The following is a 19,707-nucleotide window of genomic DNA, read 5'->3' as shown; positions in this document are numbered from 1 at the left end:
GCCCAAGTCTAGGACTCTAGGAACAATGTGGGGAAAAGGGGCAGTATGTGGATATCCAGCCCAAGTCTAGGACTCCAGGAACACTGTGGGGAAAAGCTGCAGTATGTCGACATCCAGCCCAAGTCTAGGACTCTAGGAACAATGTGGGGAAAAGCAGCAGTATGTGGACATCCAGCCCAAGGATAGGACTCTAGGAACAATGTGGGGAAAAGCAGCAGTATGTGGACATCCAGCCCAAGTCTAGGACTCTAGGAACAATGTGGGGAAAAGCGGCAGTATGTGGGTACCAGCCAAGTCTTGGACTCTAGGAACAATGTGGGGAAAAGAGGCAATATGTGGGTACCAGCCAAGTCTAGGACTCTAGGAACAATGTGGGGAAAAGTGCAGTATGTGGCCATCCAGCCCAAGTCTATGACTCTAGGAACAATGTGGGGAAAAGCGGCAGTATGCGGACATCCAGCCCAAGTCTAGGACTCCAGGAACACTTTGGGGAAAAGCGACAGTATGTGGACATCCAGCCCAAGTCTAGGAACAATTTGGGGGGAGAGTTGCAGTATTTGGCCATCCAGCCCAAGTCTATGACTCTAGGAACAATGTGGGGAAAAACAGCAGTATGTGGACATCCAGCCCAAGTCTAGGACTCTAGGAACAATGTGGGGAAAAGCAGCAGTATGTGGACATCCAGCCCAAGTCTAGGACACTAGGAACAATGTGGGGAAAAGCGGCAGTATGTGGGTACCAGCCAAGTCTAGGACTCCAGAAACACTGTGGGGAAAAGCGGCAGTATGTGGACATCCAGCCCAAGCCTAGGACTCTAGGAACAATGTGGGGAAAAGTACAGTATGTGGATATCCGGCCCAAGTCTAGGACTCTAGGAACAAGGTGGGGAAAAGCGGCAGTATGTGGACATCCAGCCTAAATCCAGGACTCTAGGAAAAACGTGGGGAAAAGCGGCAGTATGTCGCCATCCAGCCCAAGTCTATGACTCTAGGAACAATGTGGGGAAAAGCGGCAGCAGGTGGCTACCAGCCAAGTCGAGGACTCTAGGAACAATGTGGGGAAAAGCGGCAGTATGTGGACATCCAGCCCAAATCTAGGACTCCAGGAACACTGTGGCAAAAAGCGGCAGTATGTGGACATCCAGCCTAAGTCTAGGACTCTAGGTACAATGTGGGGGAAAAGCGGCAGTATGTGGACAGCCAGCCCAAGTCTAGGACTCTAGGAACAATGTGGGGGAAGAGCGGCAATATGTGGACATCCAGCGCAAGTCTAGGACTCTATGAACAATGTGGGGGAAAAGCGGCAGTATCTGGACAGCCAGCCCAAGTCTAGGACTCTAGGAACAATGTGAGGAAAATCAGCAGTATGTGACATCCAGCCCAAGTCTAGGAACAATGTGGGGAAAGGGGGCAGTATGTGGACATCCAGCCCAAGTCTATGACTCTAGGAACAATGTGGGGAAAAGCGGCAGTATGTGGACATCCAGCCCAAGTCTAGGACTCTAGGAACAATGTGGGGAAAAGCAGCAGTATGTGGACATCCAGCCCAAGGATAGGACTCTAGGAACAATGTGGGGAAAAGCAGCAGTATGTGGACATCCAGCCCAAGTCTAGGAACAATGTGGGGAAAAGGGGCAGTATGTGGACATCCAGCCCAAGTCTACGACTCTAGGAACAATGTGGGGGAAGAGCGGCAATATGTGGACATCCAGCCCAAGTCTAGGACTCTATGAACAATGTGGGGGAAAAGCGGCAGTATCTGGACAGCCAGCCCAAGTCTAGGACTCTAGGAACAATGTGAGGAAAATCAGCAGTATGTGACATCCAGCCCAAGTCTAGGAACAATGTGGGGAAAGGGGGCAGTATGTGGACATCCAGCCCAAGTCTATGACTCTAGGAACAATGTGGGGAAAAGCGGCAGTATGTGGACATCCAGCCCAAGTCTAGGACTCTAGGAACAATGTGGGGAAAAGCAGCAGTATGTGGACATCCAGCCCAAGGATAGGACTCTAGGAACAATGTGGGGAAAAGCAGCAGTATGTGGACATCCAGCCCAAGTCTAGGACAGTAGGAGCAATGTGGGGAAAAGCAGCACTATGTGGGTACCAGCCAAGTCTAGGACTCTAGGAACAATGCGGGGAAAAGCGGGAGTATGTGGACATCCACCCCAAGTCTAGGACTCTAGGAACAATGTGGGGAAAAGGGGCAGTATGTGGATATCCAGCCCAAGTCTAGGACTCCAGGAACACTGTGGGGAAAAGCGGCAGTATGTGGACATCCAGCCCAAGTCTAGGACTATAGGAACAATGTGGGGAAAAGTACAGTATGTGGATATCCGGCCCAAGTCTAGGACTTTAGGAACAATGTGGGGAAAAGCGGCAGTATGTCACCATCCAGCCCAAGTCTATGACTCTAGGAACAATGTGGGGAAAAGCGGAAGCAGGTGGGTACCAGCCAAGTCGAGGACTCTAGGAACAATGTGGGGAAAAGCGGCAGTATGTGGACATCCAGCCCAAGTCTAGGACTCTAGGAACAATGCGTGGGAAAAGCAGCAGTATGTGGACATCCAGCCCAAGTGTGGGACTCTAGGAACAATGTGGGGGAAAAGCGGCAGTATGTGGACATCCAGCCCAAGTCTAGGACTCTAGGAACAATGTGAAGAAAAGCAGCAGTATGTGGACATCCAGCCCAAGTCTGGGAACAATGTGGGGAAAAGGGGCAGTATGTGGACATCCAGCCCAAGTCTATGACTCTAGGAACAATGTGGGGGAAAAGCGGCAGTATGTGGACATCCAGCCCAAGTCTAGGACTCTAGGAACAATGTGGGGAAAAGTGGCAGTATGTGGACATCCAGCCCAAGTCTAGGACTCTAGGAATAATGTGGGGAAAAGCAGCAGTATGTGGACATCCAGCCCAAGTCTTTGACTCTAGAAACAATGTGGGGAAAAGTGGCAATATGTGGGTACCAGCCAAGTCTAGGAACAATGTGGGGGGAAAGTTGCAGTATTTGGCCATCCAGCCCAAGTCTATGGGCCTCATTACACGGTAGGCGGTAAGGGTTTACCGGTACCGGTTTTTTACCGGTACCGGTAAATCCTTACCGCCTTACTACGAGGTCACTTTGCGGGTTGAGGAATTTAACGCCTGCTTTTTGCAGTCGTTAAAATCCAACCCGCAAAGGGACCAGTGGAGCTAATTACGGTACTGCAATTTGCGGTACCGTAATTAGTGCCTTCCCCATTGCCATAGAGCCCTATGGGGCAAAAATGGGAATGGGGAAGGGCAATGGTGGAAGAGGGAATTACCGCCCCGCCAACCTTGGAATGGGGCGGTAATTCCCCTTTCCACCAAGGCGGTGCCTGTATTTTAACGGCATGAACCATGGCGCTAATAGCGCCATGGTTCACCGCCTACCGTGTAATGAGGCCCTATGACTCTAGGAACAATGTGGGGAAAAACAGCAGTATGTGGACATCCAGCCCAAGTCAAGGACTCCAGGAACAATGTGGGGGAAAGCGGCAGTATGTGGATATCCAGCCCAAGTCTAGGACTCCAGGAACACAGTGGGGAAAAGGGGCAGTATGTGGACATCCAGCCCAAGTCTAGGACTCTAGGAACAATGTGGGGGAAAAGCGGCAGTATGTGGACATCCAGCCCATGTCTAGGACTCTAGGAACAATGTGATGAAAAGCAGCAGTATGTGGACATCCAGCCCAAGTCTAGGAACAATGTGGGGAAAAGGGACAGTATGTGGACATCCAGCCCAAGTCTATGACTCTAGGAACAATGTGGGGGAAAAGCGGTAGTATGTGGACATCCAGCCCAAGTCTAGGACTCTAGAAACAATGTGGGGAAAAGCGGCAGTATGTGGGTACCAGCCCAAGTCTAGGATGCTTGGAACAATGTGGGGAAAAGCGGCAGTATGTGGACATCCAGCTCAAGTCTAGGAATCTAGGAACCCTGTGGGGAAAAGCGGCAGTATGTGGACATCCAGCCCAAGTCTAGGACTCTAGGAACAATGTGGGGAAAAGGGGCAGTATGTGGATATCCAGCCCAAGTCTAGGACTCCAGGAACACTGTGGGGAAAAGCGGCAGTATGTCGACATCCAGCCCAAGTCTAGGACTCTAGGAACAATGTGGGGAAAAGCAGCAGTATGTGGACATCCAGCCCAAGGATAGGACTCTAGGAACAATGTGGGGAAAAGCAGCAGTATGTGGACATCCAGCCCAAGTCTAGGACTCTAGGAACAATGTGGGGAAAAGCGGCAGTATGTGGGTACCAGCCAAGTCTAGGACTCTAGGAACAATGTGGGGAAAAGAGGCAATATGTGGGTACCAGCCAAGTCTAGGACTTTAGGAACAATGTGGGGAAAAGTGCAGTATGTGGCCATCCAGCCCAAGTCTATGACTCTAGGAACAATGTGGGGAAAAGCGACAGTATGCGGACATCCAGCCCAAGTCTAGGACTCCAGGAACACTTTGGGGAAAAGCGACAGTATGTGGACATCCAGCCCAAGTCTAGGAACAATTTGGGGGGAGAGTTGCAGTATTTGGCCATCCAGCCCAAGTCTATGACTCTAGGAACAATGTGGGGAAAAACAGCAGTATGTGGACATCCAGCCCAAGTCTAGGACTCTAGGAACAATGTGGGGAAAAGCAGCAGTATGTGGACATCCAGCCCAAGTCTAGGACACTAGGAACAATGTGGGGAAAAGCGGCTTTATGTGGGTACCAGCCAAGTCTAGGACTCTAGGAACAATGTGGGGAAAAGCGGCAGTATGTGGATATCCAGCCCAAGTCTAGGACTCCAGAAACACTGTGGGGAAAAGCGGCAGTATGTGGACATCCAGCCCAAGTCTAGGACTCTAGGAACAATGTGGGGAAAAGTACAGTATGTGGATATCCGGCCCAAGTCTAGGACTCTAGGAACAAGGTGGGGAAAAGCGGCAGTATGTGGACATCCAGCCTAAATCCAGGACTCTAGGAACAACGTGGGGAAAAGCGGCAGTATGTCGCCATCCAGCCCAAGTCTATGACTCTAGGAACAATGTGGGGAAAAGCGGCAGCAGGTGGGTACCAGCCAAGTCGAGGACTCTAGGAACAATGTGGGGAAAAGCGGCAGTATGTGGACATCCAGCCCAAGTCTATGACTCTAGGAACAATGTGGGGGAAAAGCGGTAGTATGTGGACATCCAGCCCAAGTCTAGGACTCTAGAAACAATGTGGGGAAAAGCGGCAGTATGTGGGTACCAGCCCAAGTCTAGGATGCTTGGAACAATGTGGGGAAAAGCGGCAGTATGTGGACATCCAGCTCAAGTCTAGGAATCTAGGAACCCTGTGGGGAAAAGCGGCAGTATGTGGACATCCAGCCCAAGTCTAGGACTCTAGGAACAATGTGGGGAAAAGGGGCAGTATGTGGATATCCAGCCCAAGTCTAGGACTCCAGGAACACTGTGGGGAAAAGCGGCAGTATGTCGACATCCAGCCCAAGTCTAGGACTCTAGGAACAATGTGGGGAAAAGCAGCAGTATGTGGACATCCAGCCCAAGGATAGGACTCTAGGAACAATGTGGGGAAAAGCAGCAGTATGTGGACATCCAGCCCAAGTCTAGGACTCTAGGAACAATGTGGGGAAAAGCGGCAGTATGTGGGTACCAGCCAAGTCTAGGACTCTAGGAACAATGTGGGGAAAAGAGGCAATATGTGGGTACCAGCCAAGTCTAGGACTCTAGGAACAATGTGGGGAAAAGTGCAGTATGTGGCCATCCAGCCCAAGTCTATGACTCTAGGAACAATGTGGGGAAAAGCGACAGTATGCGGACATCCAGCCCAAGTCTAGGACTCCAGGAACACTTTGGGGAAAAGCGACAGTATGTGGACATCCAGCCCAAGTCTAGGAACAATTTGGGGGGAGAGTTGCAGTATTTGGCCATCCAGCCCAAGTCTATGACTCTAGGAACAATGTGGGGAAAAACAGCAGTATGTGGACATCCAGCCCAAGTCTAGGACTCTAGGAACAATGTGGGGAAAAGCAGCAGTATGTGGACATCCAGCCCAAGTCTAGGACACTAGGAACAATGTGGGGAAAAGCGGCTTTATGTGGGTACCAGCCAAGTCTAGGACTCTAGGAACAATGTGGGGAAAAGCGGCAGTATGTGGATATCCAGCCCAAGTCTAGGACTCCAGAAACACTGTGGGGAAAAGCGGCAGTATGTGGACATCCAGCCCAAGTCTAGGACTCTAGGAACAATGTGGGGAAAAGTACAGTATGTGGATATCCGGCCCAAGTCTAGGACTCTAGGAACAAGGTGGGGAAAAGCGGCAGTATGTGGACATCCAGCCTAAATCCAGGACTCTAGGAACAACGTGGGGAAAAGCGGCAGTATGTCGCCATCCAGCCCAAGTCTATGACTCTAGGAACAATGTGGGGAAAAGCGGCAGCAGGTGGGTACCAGCCAAGTCGAGGACTCTAGGAACAATGTGGGGAAAAGCGGCAGTATGTGGACATCCAGCCCAAATCTAGGACTCCAGGAACACTGTGGCAAAAAGCGGCAGTATGTGGACATCCAGCCTAAGTCTAGGACTCTAGGTACAATGTGGGGGAAAAGCGGCAGTATGTGGACAGCCAGCCCAAGTCTAGGACTCTAGGAACAATGTGAGGAAAAGCAGCAGTATGTGGACATCCAGCCCAAGTCTAGGAACAATGTGGGGAAAAGGGGCAGTATGTGGACATCCAGCCCAAGTCTACGACTCTAGGAACAATGTGGGGGAAGAGCGGCAATATGTGGACATCCAGCCCAAGTCTAGGACTCTAGGAACAATGTGGGGAAAAGCAGCAGTATGTGGACATCCAGCCCAAGTCTAGGACACTAGGAACAATGTGGGGAAAAGGGGCAGTATGTGGACATCCAGCCCAAGTCTAGGACTCTAGGAACAATGCGTGGGAAAAGCAGCAGTATGTGGACATCCAGCCCAAGTGTGGGACTCTAGGAACAATGTGGGGGAAAAGCGGCAGTATGTGGACATCCAGCCCAAGTCTAGGACTCTAGGAACAATGTGAAGAAAAGCAGCAGTATGTGGACATCCAGCCCAAGTCTGGGAACAATGTGGGGAAAAGGGGCAGTATGTGGACATCCAGCCCAAGTCTATGACTCTAGGAACAATGTGGGGGAAAAGCGGCAGTATGTGGACATCCAGCCCAAGTCTAGGACTCTAGGAACAATGTGGGGAAAAGCGGCAGTATGTGGGTACCAGCCAAGTCTAGGACTCTAGGAACAATGTGGGGAAAAGTGGCAGTAGGTGGGTACAAGCCAAGTCGAAGACTCTAGGAAGAATATGGGGAAAAGGGGCAGTATGTGGACATCCAGCCCAAATCTAGGACTCTAGGAACAATGTGGGGGAAAAGCGGCAGTATGTGGACATCCAGCCCAAGTCTAGGACTCTAGGAACAATGTGAAGAAAAGCAGCAGTATGTGGACATCCAGCCTAAGTCTGGGAACAATGTGGGGAAAAACAGCTGTATGTGGACATCAAGCCCAAGTCTAGGACTCTAGCAACAATGTGGGGAAAAGCGGCAGTATGTGGGTACCAGCCAAGTCTAGGACTCTAGGAACAATGTGGGGAAAAGCGGCAGTATGTGGACATCCAGCCCAAGTCTAGGACTCTAGGAACAATGTGGGGAAAAACAGCAGTATGTGGACATCCAGCCCAAGTCTAGGACTCTAGGAACAATGTGGGGAAAAGCGGCAGTATGTGGGTACCAGCCAAGTCTAGGACTCTAGGAACAATGTGGGGAAAAGCGGCAGTATGTGGACATCCAGCCCATGTACAGGACTCTAGGAACAATGTGGGGGAAAATCGGCAGTATGTGGACATCCAGCCCAAGTCTAGGACTCTAGGAACAATGTGGGGAAAAGCGGCAGTATGTGGGTACCAGACATGTCTAGGACTCTAGGAACAATGTGGGGAAAAGCGGCAGTATGTGGACATCCAGCCCAAGTCTAGGACTTTAGGAACACTGTGGGGAAAAGCGACAGTATGTGGACATTCAGCCCAAGTCTAGGACTCTAGGAACAATGTGGGGAAAAGCAGCAGTATGTGGACATCCAGCCCAAGTCTAGGACTCTAGGAACAATGTGGGGGAAAAGCGGCTGTATGTGGACATCCAGCCCAAGTCTAGGACTCGGGGAACAATGTGAGGAAAAGCGGCAGTATGTGGACATCCAGCCCAAGTCTAGGACTCTAGGAACAGTGTGGGGAAAGGCAGCAGTATGTGGACATCCAGCCCAAGTCTAGGACTCTAGGAACAATGTGGTGAAAAGTGCAGTATGTGGACATCCAGCCTAAGTCTAGGACTCTAGGAACAATGTGGGGAAAGGCGGCAGTATGTGGCCATCCAGCCCAGGTCTATGAGTCTAGGAACAATGTGGGGAAAAGCGGCAGTAGGTGGGTACCAGCCAAGTCTAGGACTCTAGGAACAATGTGGGGAAAAGCGGCAGTATGTGGACATCCAGCCCAAGTTTAGGACTCCAGGAACACTGTGGGGAAAAGCGGCAGTATGTGGACATCCCGCCCAAGTCTAGGACTCTAGGAACAATGTGAGGAAAAGTGCAGTATGTGGACATCCAGCCCAAGTCTAGGACTCCAGGAACACTGTGGGGAAAAGCGGCAGTATGTGGACATCTAGTCCAAGTCTAGGAACAATGTGGGGGAAAGCGGCAGGATGTGGACATCCAGACCAAGTCTAGGACTCTAGGAATAATGTGGGGAAAAGCGGCAGTATGCAGACATCCAGCCCAAGTCTATGACTCTAGGAACAATGTGGGGAAAAGCCGCAATATGTGGACATCCAGCCCAAGTCTAGTACTCTAGGAACAATGTGGGGAAAAGCAGCAGTATGTGGGTACCAGCCAAGTCTAGGACTCTAGGAACAATGTGGGGAAAAGGGGCAGTATGTGGATATCCAGCCCAAGTCTAGGACTCCAGGAGCACTGTGGGGAAAAGCGGCAGCATGTGGACATCCAGCCCAAGTCTAGGACTATAGGAACAATGTGGGGAAAAGTACAGTATGTGGATATCCGGCCCAAGTCTAGGACTTTAGGAACAATGTGGGGAAAAGCGGCAGTATGTCACCATCCAGCCCAAGTCTATGACTCTAGGAACAATGTGGGGAAAAGCGGCAGTATGTGGACATCTAGTCCAAGTTTAGGACTCCAGGAACACTGTGGGGAAAAGCGGCAGTATGTGGACATCCAGCCCAAGTCTAGGACTCTAGGAACAATGTGGGGAAAAGCGGCAGTATGTGGACATCTAGTCCAAGTCTAGAAACAATGTGGGGGAAAGCGGCAGTATGTGGACATCCAGACCAAGTCTAGGACTCTAGGAATAATGTGGGGAAAAGCAGCAGTATGTGGACATCCAGCCCAAGTCTATGACTCTAGGAACAATGTGGGGAAAAGCGGCAATATGTGGGTACCAGCCAAGTCTAGGACTCTAGGAACAATGTGGGGAAAAGTGCAGTATGTGGCCATCCAGCTCAAGTCTATGACTCTAGGAACAATGTGGGGAAAAGCGGCAGTATGCGGACATCCAGCCCAAGTCTAGGACTCTAGGAACAATGTGGGGAAAAGTGCAGTATGTGGCCATCAAGCCCAAGTCTATGACTCTAGGAACAATGTGGGGAAAAACGATAGTATGCGGACATCCAGCCCAAGTCTAGGACTCTAGGAAAACTGTGGGGAAAAGTGCAGTATGTGGCCATCCAGCCCAAGTCTATGACTCTAGGAACAATGTGGGGAAAAGCGCCAGTATGCGGACTTCCAGCCCAAGTCTAGGACTCCAGGAACACTTTGGGGAAAAGCGACAGTATGTGGACATCCAGCCCAAGTCTAGGAACAATGTGGGGGGAAAGATGCAGTATTTGGCCATCCAGCCCAAGTCTATGACTCTAGGAAAAATGTGGGGAAAAACAGCAGTATGTGGACATCCAGCCCAAGTCTAGTACTCTAGGAACAATGTGGGGAAAAGCAGCAGTATGTGGACATCCAGCCCAAGTCTAGGACACTAGGAACAATGTGGGGAAAAGCGGCAGTATTTGGGTACAGGCCAAGTCTAGGACTCTAGGAACAATGTGGGGGAAAAGCGGCAGTATGTGGACATCCAGCCCAAGTCTAGGACTCTAGGAACAATGTGGGGGAAAGGGGCAGTTTGTGGATATCCAGCCCAAGTCTAGGACTCTAGGAACAATGTGGGGAAAAGTACAGTATGTGGATATCCGGCCCAAGTCCAGGACTCTAGGAACAATGTGGGGAAAAGCGGCAGTATGTCAACATCCAGCCCAAGTCTATGACTCAAGGAACAATGTGGGGAAAAGCGGCAGCAGGTGGGTACCAGCCAAGTCGAGGACTCTAGGAACAATGTGGGGAAAAGCTGCAGTATGTGGACATCCAGCCCAAGTCTAGGACTCCAGGAACACTGTAGGGAAAAACAGCAGTATGTGGACATCCAGCCCAAGTCTAGGACTCTAAGAACAATGTGGGGAAACGCGGCAGTATGTGGACATCCAGCCCAAATCTAGGACTCTAGGAACAATGTGGGGAAAAGGGGCAGTATGTGGATTTCCAGCCCAAGTCTAGGACTCCAGGAACACTGGGGAAAAGCGGCAGTATGTGGACATCCAGCCCAAGTCTAGGACTCTAGGAACAATGTGGGGAAAAGGGGCAGTATGTGGATATCCAGCCCAAGTCTAGGACTCCAGGAACACTGTGGGGAAAAGCGGCAGTATGTGGACATCCAGCCCAAGTCTAGGACTCTAGGAACAATGTTGGGAAAGGTACAGTATGTGGATATCCGGCCCAAGTCTAGGACTATAGGAACAAAGTGGGGAAAAGCGGCAGTATGTGGCCTTCCAGCCCAAGTCTATGACTCTAGGAACAATGTGGGGAAAAGCGGCAGCAGGTGGGTACCAGCCAAGTCTAGGACTCTAGGAACAATGTGGGGAAAAGCGGCAGTATGTGGACATCCAGCCCAAGTTTAGGACTCCAGGAACACTGTGGGGAAAAGCGGCAGTATGTGAACATCCAGCCCAAGTCTAGGACTCTAGGAACAATGTGGGGAAAAGTGCAGTATGTGGACATCCAGCCCAAGTCTAGGACTCCAGGAACACTGTGGGGAAAAGCGGCAGTATGTGGACATCTAGTCCAAGTCTAGGAACAATGTGGGGGAAAGCGGCAGTATGTGGACATCCAGACCAAGTCTAGGACTCTACGAATAATGTGGGGAAAAGCGGCAGTATGTGGACATCCAGCCCAAGTCTATGACTCTAGGAACAATGTGCGGAAAAGCGGCAATATGTGGGTACCAGCCAAGTCTAGGACTCTAGGAACAATGTGGGGAAAAGCGGCAGTATGCGGACATCCAGCCCAAGTCTAGGACTGCAGGAACACTGTGGGGAAAAGTGCAGTATGTGGCCATCCAGCCCAAGTCTATGACTCTAGGAACAATGTGTGGAAAAGCGGCAGTATGCGGACATCCAGCCCAAGTCTAGGACTCCAGGAACACCTTGGGGAAAAGCGACAGTATGTGGACATCCAGCCCAAGTCTAGGAACAATGTGGGGGGAAAGTTGCAGTATTTGGCCATCCAGCCCAAGTCTATTACTCTAGGAACAATGTGGGGAAAAACAGCAGTATGTGGACATCCAGCCCAAGTCTAGGACTCTAGGAACAATGTGGGGAAAAGCGCCAGTATGTGGGTACCAGCCAAGTCTAGGACTCTAGGAACAATGTGGGGAAAAGCAGCAGTATGTGGATATCCAGCCCAAGTCTAGGACTCCAGGAACACTGTGGGGAAAAGCGGCAGTATGTGGACATCCAGCCCAAGTCTAGGACTCTAGGAACAATGTGGGGAAAAGTACAGTATGTGGATATCCGGCCCAAGTCTAGGACTCTAGGAACAAGGTGGGGAAAAGCGGCAGTATGTCGCCATCCAGCCCAAATCTATGACTCTAGGAACAATGTGGGGAAAAGCAGCAGCAGGTGGGTACCAGCCAAGTCGAGGACTCTAGGAACAATGTGGGGAAAAGCGGCAGTATGTGGACATCCAGCCCAAATCTAGGACTCCAGGAACACTGTGGCAAAAAGCGGCAGTATGTGGACATCCAGCCTAAGTCTAGGACTCTAGGAACAATGTGGGGAAAAGCAGCAGTATGTGGACATCCAGCCCAAGTCTAGGACTCTATGAACAATGTGGGGGAAAAGCGGCAGTATGTGGACAGCCAGCCCAAGTCTAGGACTCTAGGAACAATGTGAGGAAAAGCAGCAGTATGTGGACATCCAGCCCAAGTCTAGGAACAATGTGGGGAAAGGGGGCAGTATGTGGACATCCAGCACAAGTCTATGACTCTATGAACAATGTGGGGGAAAAGCGCCAATATGTGGACATCCAGCCCAAGTCTAGGACTCTAGGAACAATGTGGGGAAAAGCAGCAGTATGTGGGTACCAGCCAAGTCTAGGACTCTAGGAACAATGTGGGGAAAAGTGGCAGTATGTGGACATCCAGCCCAATTCTAGGACTCTAGGAATAATGTGGGGAAAAGCGGCAGTATGTGGACATCCAGCCCAAGTCGAGGACTCTAGGAACAATGTGGGGAAAAGGGGCAGTATGTGGACATCCAGCCCAAGTCTAGGACTCTAGGAACAATGTGGGGGAAAAGCGGCAGTATGTGGACATCCAGCCCAAGTCTAGGACTCTAGGAACAATGTGAGGAAAAGCAGCAGTATGTGGACATCCAGCCCAAGTCTAGGAACAATGTGGGGAAAGGGGGCAGTATGTGGACATCCAGCACAAGTCTATGACTCTATGAACAATGTGGGGGAAAAGCGGCAATATGTGGACATCCAGCCCAAGTCTAGGACTCTAGGAACAATGTGGGGAAAAGCAGCAGTATGTGGGTACTAGCCAAGTCTAGGACTCTAGGAACAATGTGGGGAAAAGTGGCAGTATGTGGACATCCAGCCCAAGTCTAGGACTCTAGGAATAATGTGGGGAAAAGCTGTAGTATGTGGACATCCAGCCCAAGTCGAGGACTCTAGGAACAATGTGGGGAAAAGGGGCAGTATGTGGACATCCAGCCCAAGTCTATGACTCTAGGAACAATGTGGGGAAAAGCAGCAGTATGTGGACATCCAGCCCAAGTCTAGGACTCTAGGAACAATGTGGGGGAAAAGCGGCAGTATGTGGACATCCAGCCCAAGTCTAGGACTCTAGGAACAATGTGAGGAAAAGCAGCAGTATGTGGACATCCAGCCCAAGTCTAGGAACAATGTGGGGAAAAGGGACAGTATGTGGACATCCAGCCCAAGTCTTTGACTCTAGGAACAATGTGGGGGAAAAGCGGCAGTATGTGGACATCCAGCCCAAGTCTAGGACTCTAGAAACAATGTGGGGAAAAGCGGCAGTATGTGGGTACCAGCCCAAGTCTAGGATGCTTGGAACAATGTGGGGAAAAGTGGCAGTATGTGGACATCCAGCTCAAGTCTAGGAATCTAGGAACTCTGTGGGGAAAAGCGGCAGTATGTGGACATCCAGCCCAAGTCTAGGACTCTAGGAACAATGTGGGGAAAAGGGGCAGTATGTGGATATCCAGCCCAAGTCTAGGACTCCAGGAACACTGTGGGGAAAAGCGGCAGTATGTGGACATCCAGCCCAAGTCTAGGACTCTAGGAACAATGTGGGGAAAAGCAGCAGTATGTGGACATCCAGCCCAAGGATAGGACTCTAGGAACAATGTGGGGAAAAGCGGCAGTATGTGGACATCCAGCCCAAGTCTAGGACTCTAGGAACAATGTGGGGAAAAACGGCAATATGTGGATATCCAGCCCAAGTCTAGGACTCCAGGAACACTGTGGGGAAAAGCGGCAGTATGTGGCCATCCAGCCCAAGTCTAGGACTCTAGGAACAATGTGGGGAAAAGCGGCGGTATGTGGACATCCAGCCTAAATCCAGGACTCTAGGAACAATGTGGGGAAAAGCAGCAGTATGTGGACATCCAGCCCAAATCTAGGACTCTAGGAACAATCTGGGGGAAAAGCGGCAGTATGTGGACATCCAGCCCAAGTCTAGGACTCTAGGAACAATGTGAAGAAAAGCAGCAGTATGTGGACATCCAGCCTAAGTCTGTGAACAATGTGGGGAAAAACAGCAGTATGTGGACATCCAGCCCAAGTCTAGGACTCTAGGAACAATGTGGGGAAAAGCGGCAGTATGTGGACATCCAGCCCAAGTCTAGGACTCTAGGAACAATGTGGGGAAAAGGGGCAGCATGTGGACATCCAGCCCAAGTCTAGGACTCCAGGAACAATGTGGGGAAAAGCGGCAGTATGTGGGTACCAGCCAAGTCTAGGACTCTAGGAACAATGTGGAGAAAAGCGGCAGTATGTGGACATCCAGCCCAAGTATAGGACTCTAGGAACAATGTGGGGAAAAGGGGCAGTATGTGGACATCCAGCCCAAGTATAGGACTCTAGGAACAATGTGGGGAAAAGGGGCAGTATGTGGATATCCAGCCCAAGTCTAGGACTCCAGGAACACTGTGGGGAAAAGCGGCAGTATGTGGACATCCAGCCCAAGTCTAGGACTCTAGGAACAATGTTGGGAAAGGTACAGTATGTGGATATCCGGCCCAAGTCTAGGACTCTAGGAACAATGTGGGGGAGAGCGGCAGTATGTGGACATCCAGACCAAGTCTAGGACTCTAGGAATAATGTGGGGAAAAGCGGCAGTATGTGGACATCCAGCCCAAGTCTATGACTCTAGGAACAATGTGGGGAAAAGCGGCAGTATGTGGACATCCAGCCCAAGTCTAGGACTCTAGGAACAATGTGGGGAAAAGCGGCAGTATGTGGACATCCAGCCCAAGTCTAGGACTCTAGGAACAATGTGGGGAAAAGCGGCAGTATGTGGACATCCAGCCCAAGTCTAGGACTCTAGGAACAATGTGGGGAAAAGGGGCAGTATGTGGACATCCAGCCCAAGTCTAGGCCTCCAGTTACACTGTGGGGAAAAGCGGCAGTATGTGAACATCCAGCCCAAGTCTAGGGACAATGTGGGGCGAAAGTGGCAGTATGTAGCCATCCAGCCCTAGTCTATGACTCTAGGAACAATGTGTGGAAAAGCGGAGGTATGTGGGCATCTAGCCCAAGCCTATGACTCTAGGAACAATGTGGGGAAAAGCGGCAGTATGTAGACATCCAGCCCAAGTCTAGGACTCCAGGAACACTGTGGGGAAAAGCTGCAGTATGTGGACATCCAGCCCAAGTCTAGGACGCTTGGAACAATGTGGGGAAAAGAGGCAGTATGTGGACATCCAGCCCAAGTCTAGGACTCTAGGAACCCCGTCGGGAAGAGCAGCGGTATGCGGACATCCAGCCCAAGTCTAGGACTCCAGGAACACTGTGGGGAAAAGTGCAGTATGTGGCCATCCAGCTCAAGTCTATGACTCTAGGAACAATGTGGGGAAAAGCGGCAGTATGCGGAAATCCAGCCCAAGTCTAGGACTCCAGGAACACTGTGGGGAAAAGCAGCAGTATGTGGACATCCAGCCCAAGTCTAGGACTCTAGGAACAATGTGGGGGAAAAGCGGCAGTAGGTGGACATCCAGCCCAAATCTAGGACTCTAGGAACAATATGGGGAAAAGCAGCAGTATGTGGGTACCAGCCAAGTCTAGGACTCTAGGAACAATGTGGGGAAAAGCGGCAGTATGTGGACATCCAGCCCAAGTCTAGGACTCTAGAAACAATGTGGGGAAAAGCGGCAGTATGTGGACATCCAGCCCAAGTCGAGGACTCCAAGAACACTATGGGGAAAAACGGCAGTATGTGGACATCCAACCCAAGTCTAGGACGCTTGGAACAATGTGGGGAAAAGCGGCAGTATGTGGACGTCCAGCCCAAGTCTAGGACTCTAGGAACCCTGTGGGGAAAAGCAGCAGTATGTGGACATCCAGCCCAAATCTAGGACTCTAGGAACAATGTGGGGAAAAGCAGCAGTATGTGGACATCCAGCCCAAGTCTAGGACTCTTGGAACAATGTGGGGAAAAGCGGCAGTATGTGGACATCCAGCCCTAGTCTATGACTCTAGGAACAATGTGGGGAAAAGCGGCGGTATGTGGGCATCCAGCCCAAGTCTAGGAGTCTAGAAACAATGTGGGAAAAAAGCAGCAGTATGTGGACATCAAGCCCAAGTTTAGGACTCTAGGAACAATGTGGGGAAAAGCGGCATTATGCGGACATCCAGCCCAAGTCTATGGGCCTCATTATGCGTTTGGAGGCAGCCATGGAGCTTTTTGCTCCATGGCTGCCTCCAAACCAGGCTCCATTACCGGGTTCCTGCAATGGGGATTTACCGGGTCATTCCGACATAGGAGGTCCCGGTAAGTCTTCCTTGCAGGAAGCATTTCCCATTCCCATTTGGGCCTCATTACGAATTTGGAGGTAGCCATGGTGATATTTGCGCCATGGCAGCCTCCAAACTCGGGTCCGGGTTCCTTGAATGAGGAATGAGGAATTACCGGGTCATTCCAACCTTGGAGGACCCAGTAATTCCTCATTCAAAATACCCATCCCCATTCGAGCCCCCATAGGGCTCAATGGGAATGGGGAGGAAGCTAATAACGGAACCGTTAATAACGGACCCGTTAATAACAGGGCGTTATTAGCTCCCTGGTCCTTTAGCGACTCCCGCTAAGGGCGGCTGGTAAAACCAGCTGCCCCTAGTGGGACTCGCTAAAGGACCTCGGAATGCAGCGGTAAGGGGATAACGGCACCGGCATCCTTACCGGCGCCGTTAACCCCTTACCGCCGCACTCAGCATGAGGCCCTAGGACTCTAGGAACAACGTGGGGAAAAGCTGCAGTATGTGGGCATCCAGCCCAAATCTAGGACTCTAGGAGCAATAAACTGGTCTGGAATAATGTTATATAAGCCCTTACCCCTCCCCAAGCCACATCAATAGCACAGGAAATGGGACCCAGATCCACGTAGCAAGCCCAGTGCAAAAGGAGACAGATTCCTGTAGCAATGATGGTACTGAACACTGGTAAAGCTCCATGTAATAAGAATGAAACAGAAAAACAGCACGCTGCTCTGTGTATAAAGTAACAGATCAGTTAAATGTGTCAACTCCATGTAAGAAGGACAGTTCAGGGAAACATGACACAGCTCTGTTTACTAAGGATATTAATCCCATCAAGGGGAAGATATGTGCTATGGAGGGAGTTGTTTCCAGCCACCTGCAAGAAAAATTAAGTGTGAAAAATACAAGTACCAGAATTCTTAGAGTCAATTAATTTGCCACACCTGAAAAAGAAATGAAGACACGCCTGAAAAAGCAAAGAAACACAGCCTCCCTGAAGATTGATGGATTCATGAAAACGTGCGTTTGGAGGAGAAGCTAATGCAGGAAAACTTGAGTGGCAACAGAGCGCCTGCCTTGTCACCAATTCTTAAGGATATTAAATGGAAAACGTGAAGCTACACCATGTAGTTACCATGAAATGCGACAGCTCCATGTGGAGGACAATACAAGAACATGTGACAAAGCTCCATGTACTGAGGACAATACACAAATATGTGACACAGCTCCATGTAAGGAGGATGGGAGTGTTATATGTGACACAGCTCCATGTAAGGAGGATGGGAGTGTTATATGTGACACAGCTCCATGTAAGGAGGATGGGAGTGTTATATGTGACACAGCTCCATGTAAGGAGGATGGGAGTGTGATATGTGACACAGCTCCATGTAAGGAGGATGGGAGTGTGATGTGTGACACAGCTCCATGTAAGGAGGATGGGAGTGTGATATGTGACACAGCTCCATTCACTGAAGACAGAACTGTGACATTTGACAGCTCCACGTGAAGATGGTACTGGGAAATGTGCATAGCACCATGTACTGAGGACAATACACAAATATGTGTCACAGCTCCATGTAAGGGGGATGGGAGTGTGATATGCGACACAGCTCCATGTAAGGAGGATGGGAGTGTGATGTGTGACACAGCTCCATGTAAGGAGGATGGGAGTGTGATGTGTGACACAGCTCCATGTAAGGAGGATGGGAGTGTGATATGTGACACAGCTCCATGTAAGGAGGATGGTACTGTGATATGTGATACAGCTGCATGTACTAAGGCCAGTCTTGGGAAACGTGACAGAAGTGGACATTGTGAAACCAATGAAATGTCAGGGGGTGCACATGGCCTACTCATTTCAGCAAAAGCCACAGTAGTGATGGTTTGGTTGCGACATCGCACCTCACGAGCAATGATACCATTATGAGAGTCGCATAATAAAATACAGCTCAGTCTGACCTCTCATTAAATGACCCAGTTAACCTGGACCGCTTACACGGGACAACCAGAAAACATGAGACATCATGGTGTCACTCTGAGGTTCTTCAGTTCGAAGAGTCTCTAACAACTACAAACAGAAACGCCACATCCTCACATTCCCCTCAAATTAAAGACAAATAACATAAGTAAATCAGGGAATTGAACACTCATCATGTTGCTATCTCGCCCATGAGCATAGGACACCGGAGCACAACTTCAATACCTTATTTTGCTTTGCTGAGCCACTGCAAGAGATGGACAACCATATGCATATGAGGCTGCCCTTGTCCTTCACGGAGCAGTCTGGGGCAAACCCATCCCCTGTGCACAAGACAACCATGTACTGAGCATTCGCCAGAATCACCCCTGGCAGCAGTCACTGCTGGGTTATCCCTCTCGCACAATACAGTACAGTTCCCTTGTACTTGCTCTGTGTGCAGTATTGAAGATATGTGCAGTACTTCCCATTATCACTGCCACATTCCTTATGACTCCATCACTGCGGCAATGAGGAACTCCCCGGCTCACCAGTACATTAACCATATTCATAACTGTCCAAGGTACATACATCAGAGTCAGAACAGCAGGACCCATTCCAAAAGTCTGAAATAACACAGGAGACAGTTCACACTTGGTAGAGATCAGGAGTGTAACTTTACCCAGAGAGAGCAGAGCCTGGTGGATTTCATTCATCACATTCCTGTAGAGTTCCTTCTGCCACTCCTTCAAAAGCATCCACTCCTTTTCAGAGAAACAGGCAGGAGCATCAAGGAAGGTCAAATACGTCTGGAGGAGAAAATGCGACATGGTATAAAATGACTGTCCATTGATTAAAAGAAACTTGTTTCAAGTTAATACTTTTTCATTAAGGTTTCTTGCAATGAAAAAGAAAAAAACATTGACAAACATTCATGAAACTGAAATAATGCAGGTCTACGTGGCATAGCAGCAAATTATCATTTGGTTGCCATTTGCTGAGATACATTTCTTGTAAATCCCTGTTATACATGAAATGTTTTCAAATGGTCACAACAAGGTAGAACCTATAGTCATAACAATGACTTTTCCGACAAATGAACGTTCTAGAGTGGCGTCAGGTCTGATGTGATTAGATTTCGCTGTATGATGTGCCACTTCTCCCCAAGGGGAAGCCTTTCCCTGCAAGGCTAGGGAGGTGAGCCCGTTACGCAATAGCCTCCCAGGGGTAGAGGCAAGTGGGGCCTCCCAGGGAGATATTCCCCCTCCGAGGAACAGGAATTCCTGTTCTAATGAGGAACTCCCTAAGCGGGGTATCACTAACCCACATCTACAATCAT

General features: G+C 50.1%; 1 protein-coding gene across 4 annotated transcripts in view; it reads right to left on the bottom strand.

Annotated features, from left to right (window-relative positions):
• LOC138489384 (zinc finger protein 1 homolog) overlaps positions 1–19,707 on the bottom strand; it is a 406,551-nt gene that overhangs the window by 352,664 nt on the left and 34,180 nt on the right. For all 4 annotated transcript variants that reach the window (XM_069617105.1, XM_069617104.1, XM_069617106.1 and 1 more), the window contains exon 2: positions 19,051–19,177. In XM_069617105.1, coding sequence (XP_069473206.1) covers positions 19,051–19,177 — 127 coding nt within the window. The remainder of the gene's footprint in view (positions 1–19,050; positions 19,178–19,707) is intronic.

Source organism: Ambystoma mexicanum, chromosome 9 (assembly GCF_040938575.1).
Source record: "Ambystoma mexicanum isolate Mex_15411 chromosome 9, UKY_AmexF1_1, whole genome shotgun sequence".
NCBI lineage: Eukaryota > Metazoa > Chordata > Amphibia > Caudata > Ambystomatidae > Ambystoma > Ambystoma mexicanum.
This window is presented reverse-complemented; position numbering and strand designations above follow the sequence as displayed.